The sequence below is a fragment of the Coccinella septempunctata genome, chromosome 2, assembly GCF_907165205.1.
Source record: "Coccinella septempunctata chromosome 2, icCocSept1.1, whole genome shotgun sequence".
Taxonomy (NCBI): domain Eukaryota; kingdom Metazoa; phylum Arthropoda; class Insecta; order Coleoptera; family Coccinellidae; genus Coccinella; species Coccinella septempunctata.
In genome coordinates this window covers 35,819,399-35,827,977 of record NC_058190.1, presented here as the reverse complement: position 1 = coordinate 35,827,977, position 8,579 = coordinate 35,819,399, and the positions used below count along the sequence as shown (strand labels likewise).

The 8,579-nt window shown below is 31.9% G+C and overlaps 3 protein-coding genes across 4 annotated transcripts; 1 reads left to right on the top strand and 2 right to left on the bottom strand.

The window, feature by feature from the left end:
• Nucleotides 1-1,334: 1,334 nt before the first annotated feature.
• Nucleotides 1,335-2,790, top strand: LOC123307913 (MRG/MORF4L-binding protein-like). The gene is made up of 2 exons (XM_044890398.1): nt 1,335-1,502; nt 1,559-2,790. The coding sequence occupies exons 1-2, from the start codon at nt 1,430-1,432 to the stop codon at nt 2,176-2,178; spliced, it is 693 nt and encodes a 230-aa protein (XP_044746333.1). The 5' UTR covers nt 1,335-1,429; the 3' UTR covers nt 2,179-2,790.
• On the bottom strand, nt 2,787-5,472 carry LOC123307912 (cysteine-rich protein 2-binding protein). 2 transcript variants are annotated; one of them, XM_044890397.1, is made up of 10 exons: nt 5,396-5,463; nt 5,095-5,322; nt 4,829-4,966; nt 4,623-4,774; nt 4,322-4,530; nt 4,181-4,251; nt 3,923-4,098; nt 3,521-3,814; nt 3,123-3,304; nt 2,787-3,003 (listed from the first exon to the last, which is right to left on the bottom strand). In XM_044890397.1, exons 2-10 carry the CDS (start codon nt 5,301-5,303, stop codon nt 2,830-2,832), a joined length of 1,605 nt encoding a protein of 534 aa, XP_044746332.1. In that variant the 5' UTR covers nt 5,304-5,322; nt 5,396-5,463; the 3' UTR covers nt 2,787-2,829. The 2 variants fall into 2 exon arrangements, with proteins under 2 accessions (XP_044746332.1, XP_044746331.1); XM_044890396.1 differs by having other exon boundaries at nt 5,095-5,472.
• Nucleotides 5,473-6,020: 548 nt separating this feature from the next.
• On the bottom strand, nt 6,021-8,190 carry LOC123308027 (longitudinals lacking protein-like). The gene is made up of 3 exons (XM_044890547.1): nt 8,047-8,190; nt 7,674-7,878; nt 6,021-7,234 (listed from the first exon to the last, which is right to left on the bottom strand). The coding sequence occupies exons 2-3, from the start codon at nt 7,857-7,859 to the stop codon at nt 7,040-7,042; spliced, it is 381 nt and encodes a 126-aa protein (XP_044746482.1). The 5' UTR covers nt 7,860-7,878; nt 8,047-8,190; the 3' UTR covers nt 6,021-7,039.
• Nucleotides 8,191-8,579: the final 389 nt, after the last annotated feature.

The following is an 8,579-nucleotide window of genomic DNA, read 5'->3' as shown; positions in this document are numbered from 1 at the left end:
TCGAGTGACATTCAAATAGGGGACTGTCAATTCATTCCATTTTCGTCGGGGTATGAGTTGTGTTGCTCTGACAAGGTCAAATGAGAACGAATTTTAGATTTTAAACTAAACTTTGGGGTTATGTCTATGGAACGAAACCATAGACAGCATGTACTCTTTCTCCACGAAATGGTATTCCGCTCAAATTAACTGTGACTTTGTGAATAGTTGAAGTTTAATCTAGTCGATTCCACAGATCATTTACCTATCGGAATTGAGTATATGTATATATATATATATGAGTTTAATACTCAATGTTATAAGTGATTATTTTACTTTTCATACTTTCTCTTTTTCTAATATTTTCATAAGATATAAAACAATATTACTTATTTTGACATTTTTCGTTGAGAACTAATTTCTGTAAGGAGAAGATTGAGTCCTAGTTGGAAACGATACGTAATTTTCGAAATCAGAAAATATGTACAAAAAAAGAAAGTTAATGTATAAGATGAAAATATATAAATTCTTCAAGGCTATATAATATACAAACTCGAATGAATGAAAGAGAAGGGTGGACTATCATGAATACAAGAAAGGGTAAATATATGTTAAAATGAAAATTTATTGTGCAAGTATACCTGAAAGAATTCAAAAAAAATGTTGAGGTTTCGAAAAAAGGCCCAAATCCGAACAAACTTTTAGCCGACTTTACCCTTATTTCCGCTAAAGGAAAATTGTTGGATTTCGCGTGGTCGTGGTGCTCACATATATGAAGTTAAAAAAGCAACACATATTCTAGTTAGATTATTTGGAGTAGAATATCAAGGGTAAAGTAATGAAAATTTAGTTAAGAAAGGCTTTTATTGAATGAAACCAGTTCACTTCCAATAGTGCACCCGCACCTTTGCCTTTGAGACGTAGAAGTTTATTCGTCCTTCGCCACTGCGTTAGCCTCCAGGTTCTTGGAACCTGTAGTTAAGCTATTTCCGGGATGGATTTTTATGTTTGTCAGGTTTGTCTATTATTATATGAGGAATATGTTTATCATATTATACCCTCTAGATGTAGTACAAGTATTGGCCAAGAGACGGAATGACTGGAATCAGTTACATAACACATAACTGAACAGAAGTCTGTCTATTCAGGTACCTACCTACAGAGGTAGGTACTAGGTAGTTAAATTAAATTGTAAAAACAAAAATAAATTTCTAGATCTTCGCCTTGGTCTTGAAGCACCTACACTTTTCCTCAGTACATCATATCTGTATTAAGTGTTGTCTACCCTTTCTACATAAGTTTTGATTCATAAATAAAGATCAAGTCCAAAAAAAATAATTTAGGGTTATGTCTTCAGTTCAGTCTAATCTATGATTGATTTTGTCAAAATATAAACTTGATTTTGATAGTCCATTCATCTATTCGTTAATTTTATATCAATTTTATAATTATGGATGATATAGAATGGACTATCGCCAATGAGGGACAATTACTAGATGCAATGGTTGGTCATAAACCAGTCGGTAAATTAATTAACCTCAAATATGGACTTGTTTTTATTTAAATTTATTCTTTCAAGGTGTAAACAAATACTTCCAAATGGCCTTCATATGCGAAAAATTCAATAATAATATTAATAAAGATGTAGATCCCGATAAAATTTGGGCCCACTTGGGAACTATGTACAATTTAGAAGCACTCGACGAGAACGAATCAATTCCCTTTCCGAATAGCGAAAAAGAATTCGCTTTACCCGATGACGATTTCGCCTCTTTGATATCGAAAAAAGAGGAAGAAAGAAAATCGTTGCAGAAGGGACGGGATACTCCGAAATTGATAAAAGAAACGAAGAAAGAATTAAAGGAAGAAAAAATGCCAGCCCGAAACTTAAAAGATACTCCACGTAGAGACAGTAGCAGTAGTAATAAGGAAACCAGGGATAGAGAGTCACCTCGCTCTTCTGTTTCTGCCAAGAAAGAGGTCAAAAAAGAAACTGAGAAATCAAAATCTTCCACCAAAAATCGTAGTTCTAATTCAGTTTCAAGAGATGATCATAAGAAAAATAAAATTGACGAAACACCAAAAACATCTAAGAGACCTCTTAGAGGAAGTCTGAAAGCAGAAGATGGTTCTTCAAATGGAAAATCTAGTCCAGTTCCAACAACACCTGGAAGTGTAAAAAGAAGAAGAATATTGTAAGATAAATAAGCCTGAAATAGAATTACCAGGGTATGACAATTTAGTAATATTTGAATGAAAAGTTTAGTTTTCATTTCATTATTGTATCTGCTTCGTGTAGTTTCAAATAATGGGGCCAAATATCCATTTCTGATGTCTGCAATACTAAGTTGCATGGAGCTAAATTATTTTTACAATAAAAAGTAGTACAAAAGGGCCATGAGCGTTAAACAACAAATAAATTCAAGTCAGAAGAACAAAATCCTTCTCATTCGCAATAAAATGTATATAATACTTTTGATGATTTTTTGTAATTCGCATTCTTTGAGTTTAAGGACAATTGACAGAACTGAGTTAATTTCTTCAGTTTTGAAATGCCATATCTTGACTTTTTGACCATTTTTCTTTGAATTTCCTTATTCACTTAATCCAGTTCAACTTGTATTCTTGATGAGATAATATTCAAGTGTTTTTGAAAGTCAAATAGGTTTTATATAATTGTAGATAATGACTAAGAGAAATAAAAAATTTGTATATTACTCATATATTTATTATTTTTCACCTTATTATAGTTTATCGTTTGTACAAAATCAGCTGATATGTAATTACTGAAATAAAAAACGTCTAGACAGTTTTGAGCTTTTTTATTTTCATTACATTCTTTCACAACTGTCACCGTTCGTATCTGCATAAAAATGCATGCTTCGACTCTTTCACATCATCTCTAATGTATTTATCATAAAAATCTAAAACGATTTTTTCTACTTTGAAACCAAACTTCTGGTACAGAAAAAAAGCGGGGTTATTTATAGATACATGAAGGAGAATGTCTTTTCCTTGGCTTGTCTGAAAAATAAAAACTGCAGGTCATTCATCTTATAAAGAAAGGCTAATTTCGTTCCTAATGAAATACTGATGTATGTTTTTAAAATGGAATATTTATGAATGCACTAAGGAAATCTCACCTGTATAAGATGATATAACATAAATGTAGCAATTCCCACATTTCTCCAGCCTGGTCTTGTGAAGATAAATGAAATGTAGTTCTCTGTGTGACTCACGTTTGGAACAAGAAATGCAAATCCCACAATTAAGCGTCTATATACTACAACACAGCTGAAATCTGGATACTGTAAAGTATCAGTCACTGAAAAAAATCTTCATTCAGAGTCTATCGGGAGTATTTCAATTGGATACATTACTTGCCAGATGGCGTTCGTTGTTTTTATAACCTCAAAGCGCCTACTGACATCGAATAAAGATTCATCAAAACCGATTCATAAACCTATCGTTAAACTGTCCAATAGCGATAGGTAAATAAACCGACCCTTCTTGAATGAATTATTATCATTGCAATACTTACAATCAATCCCTGGCCAGAAAAATTGATTACATAAGCAATTGATCGCAGGTATGTGCTCTGGCTGCACATAAACAAAGTCCAGAGGGCCCCTTGAAGGTAAAGTATAAGTCGAATCTTTTTTATTTGCTGTGAGTTGCAGTTCCGCCATCATTTGTAACCAAGAAGGAAAAGTCTCAGTATCCCTTCTTATATATGGTTTAAGGTATATACCACTGTATGGAGATAAAATCATCTCTTTCCTTACTCCACCAAGAAGCTTGATTTTTAGGCTTATACCTTTCATGCGAGAAATATCTGTGAATTTTAACAAGAGTTAATCTCAACTAGCCAGCTTAAACTCATGAAACTCGTAATTACTAAAGCATTTGTATTAGTATTGGAAGAATTTAACGAAATACTTACTGCTCAGTGAAGTATTATAGTGACAAAAAGGATCCAATAATTTGAAATTTTCTTTTTTCTCCTCTGGTTTCTTATGCTTCAGTATATCTTCCAACTGTTTTTTGTCCTGAGCTTCAACAGAACATCTGGTGAAATCATCAGATAAGCTCTCTGGTGAATTGCTCAGTTTCAAAAATCTGAAAGTAATTTTGTGAGTCCAAAAAATGATCTGATTATTCTCAACCAATTTCTTTAATTGATTTGAGATGATTTACTCACTTTTTATTATCTATAGAGGGTAATAAAGATTTTCTTTTATTAGTTTCCTTATTTTCCTTTTCCTTCATAGTCTGAAATTTCCCAAAAATATAAGTTTTTACTTTATAGACAAAGAAGTTGATAACAACCTTACATACTCACTTTTTCTATCTGGGAGGGACTCAATATATCCCCTAGATCACCACTTATTTCAGCTGTATCCTCTTGAATATCCATTTCATTAACCATAAAAGGTTGCAACATTTCTGGGTTTTTAACATTTTCCTCAAGTATTTGATTGAAAATCTCTATATCTGAGACAGCTTGTTTATCGGCTTTGAATTTTATCTTCTGGGCCATCAATGAATTATCTGTAAAAAATATAGCAAAGTGCAATATGCTTCCAAATGAAATAATCTTCTTTATAGCTGAATAAACGTTGATAGTTAAAATAATAACTTACATATTTTTGATATCATATGCGGGGATAATTTAGGGTACCTCAGAGTCCACCAGGCCTGCTGTTTGATAACAGAGGTACCCGAAAGGAAAAAGTATTTGCTGAAGTGTGAAATGGTACCAGCAACCGTGCCAGTCCATGATTTCTTTTTTTTACTGTAAGTGATTGAAAATGTGATTAAACAACTATAAAAAACCATGAACACTTACACATATTTTGTGAAGAGTGCCTCCCAATTTTTTTCAATGAAAGCTGCAATTTGAAATTTCCAATGAAAAAAACCTTTCTTAGCCAAGCCTGGACTTTTGGTATTCAAGTGATATAAAACAAGTACTATCACTTGCAGCCTGGAAAAAAGTATTAAAGTCAACAAATATAATAGTTATTCATCTAACTAGTTATTTGTAGATAAAAGGATGAGTTAGATATGATTTTAAACAGTATGAAATTTGGAAAAATACGAATTAGTACAAACCATGACAATTTGTCTCTAACGAATACTTCTGTGTTTGATTCTGAACATTCTTGGCATGTGTAAGTGAAGAAGAGGTCACCATTCATGCCACCAGGTACTGCTCCTCTCTTCAAACAACGGACATGAACATACTTCAAGCAAGTAGTGCATTGAAGTCCTTCATCTTCACAATCTTCAAGTGGCTTTTCACAATATTTACAATTCTCCATAACTTTTCAGTCCCTGCAGCTAGAAGAATGTTTTCGCGTAAATTCAACTGTGCAGCAATAAGTACAAGTAATGTAAGTATCATGTATCATACATAACATAACGAATATCTTTAATTCCGGAAGACTTCCATTTGTTTATTTACGTATTGTACATATTTGAGGTTAGGGAAGAGACCATAAACTTTTTTCTCTGTCTATGGATGACAGAGAAAAAATAAGAAAAAAGTACAGAATAAAAGATAAATTGAACAAAGAGTAACTCTTACTCTTTGAATTGAATCAATTCAATATTTTCAAAGATTCAAGTTGATACTTTAGAATATTCAGGTCATTATTATCCATTAAGATGCATTAATCGTATCAATATATATCTAAAATAAGGTATATAAGCCAAAGATCGTCTTTTGAAAATTAATTCATCTAAATTGGTGCCCATGCGGAATTAAATTTCTTAAGGGCACTTAATTTAGAAAAGTTTAAGTTTTCTGCTTAGAATATTATAGTTCCTACTTTTCTGAAGTTCTACCAGATCTATTGATCTCTATTACTGTTCATATCGAAAGTATGACCCAAAGATATATAACTAGGAAAATACAAACTTTTTCTGAGGCTGAAGAATATATCCTGGAATAGAACAATCTATTATCTACAAAAATAGGGAGTTTGACTATGATCAGTAGGTAAAAAAAGGTTAAACTGACTGAAAGAATCAGATAGTAAACTTTAAATATCCCACTTTAATAACTTCAATTACATGTCATAAAAATCAAATTATCATGTGCTTAACATTAGTTCATGATTTCTTCAATAAGATGATTTAATGAGTACTCAGAAGATCATGGAAAATTCCTAATTGCACATAGCAAAATTGAAATACAATAAGAAAGAAGTGAGAAGAAATTAAGCTCTATGAATTTCCAAAATATTCCAAGTACTCGATATTTTGAAAATAAAAATAAAACAATATATGCAACATCTTGTAAATCAGACTTGGTCTATCAAAAATACTTTGACAATTGAGACACTCGATGGAATCAAAAGAAAAACTTTACAGTATAAAACTATAAAATCGAAATAAACCTTTAAAAAAACTTACTCTATAGGATTAAATCTCGTAGAAATATAATTGTTTTTTCACTACAGTCCTTTTTTTGCCATCAGCCAAGTACTTAAGGTAACAACACTACTGAAAATTTAGAAATGCAAATATATCAAAAAATATAATTTACCATAGATATACATTGGTTTGAAACAAAGAACTTGAGAAAATTGTAGAAATTGAAAATTTCCTAGTCATTAAATTGTAATGCATGGAATCAGTGGTTGATGAAACTGAATATTCCTTCAAATGTTAGCAGTCCCCAATTTTAAAGCTGTAGTAACATGGAAAATGAAAATAAGGTCGAGAATAACATTGAATTTATGAGGGTTCTGATAAGAAGCTGGTATCCTCAATGAAAAAAGTTGTAGCATATTATTCTGGGTATATACAGAAAACAACAAAACAATCACAAAGTGGTTCAGGTTGAGTCTTTGGGTGTTCACTGTGAGGTAACTAGAACAAGAGTTAATATATATCTATGGAAAACCAAAACAAGACATCTCAAAAATATTATCAGCTTCAAATTAACAGAGATATCAATGTCCACAAAGCTGATAATTGAACTGTTTATCGATATTTTGATGATGTCAGAAATAAATACAGCCTGACAATAATATCCATACAATTTGCACAACTATTCCCTAACACCACTGCCCGTTGAACTTTCAGCAAGCCCTTTCACTTTAAGCCTGTCTGCCGTCTTCAAGAATGCAGGTAGTTGCTCTTGACTAACATTAACCTCACCAGCATACATGAATTCAAGGATTGCCTGCAAATGACTGTATGCTACATCTTTGAGTATTATGATGGGATGTTTGGATGGATTTTCCTGAAATAAAATCGGATGTTCATAAAACCATAACTTTTTACACGCTAAAATGCCTATATCAACAATAAGAACTGGACTTTTTCATTTAATATGAACAGCATGATTTTGCCCAGTTTTCACAAAGAAAAGATCAAAAACAATGAAATTTTTCATTTTAGTAGACTTTGAAACAATAAGTATCAAAAGAGTTCATAAAATCCAAATCTGGATTGAACTACTCTATCAAATAAATAAACTCTAGGGGACGAAAGTTTTATCCACAGAAGGTGTTGGAAAAAAAGGATTACAAATTAATCATAAACAAAAACTTATATGAACGAATATTACTCCAAAAAGGCACTGCATCAACTTCAAATACCAATGATTTCTTGCCTAATGTCGCCTTTCGCATATTTGATTTGGATATAAACCATATGAGTATAAATTTAGGAACAGTTACCTCTAGTAAACTCTTGAAATAAGGACTACATGCCGATAAAACCATTTTATGAGCCTTACAAGTCTGACCCTCACATGCTAAGGTAACATCAGTAAAACTTTTTTCATCCCTCAAATGTCGAAATGAGGTTACCATATTACTTTGGAAATCATTCCATTTCAAGAAAAATTGCTGCTGGTCTGCCATTATCACAATATTTTAAAAGCTGTAAAATAGCGCTTATTAATTTTAATTGCCTTGCAGATAGTGTACCTAAAAAAATTAATCTACTTCTGAATTGTTGTTTACGTTTTATATTTGAAAAGCAAGAGGTTAAAGTAAATTTATTGATAAAATTGGAAAACTAAGTGATGTTGTCCAATAATGAGCTCACCTTTGCACTCAAAGAAACAATAATTTTTTTCAATAAATTAAATTTTTTGTTACTTCAAGCGAACATTGGCAAAATTTTAGATCTACAACGAAACATTAGAACATTTATTACGCAAGCGCTTTTTCACTATTTTCACTGCCTACTGCCAACTCTGACATTTTATAGACCAGAGAATTCTGTGCTCCATATCGAATTATGATCAGTTCTCTCAACAGAGGGCGCACCGCTTGTTAGAGTCATTGTACTGTTATGCGGTTTCAGTGTTCGCGGTTAGATGGCACTATTACGCCAAATACAATTACACATTGTACCAGTTTATTTACAAAGAATATAAAGATTAGAGAGTAAGTATACAAAGAATACAAAGATTAGAGAGTAAGTATACAAAGTGGAGTTAACTCTATAATCTTTGCAAGTATAGTCACTGTAAAATACAATAATTTGACATTGTCTACAGTGGTAGAGATCGGCTGAAGGCTAAATAATGTTTGTTAAACCTCCCCATAGACATGGCTATAAACTTCTCAGTGTTC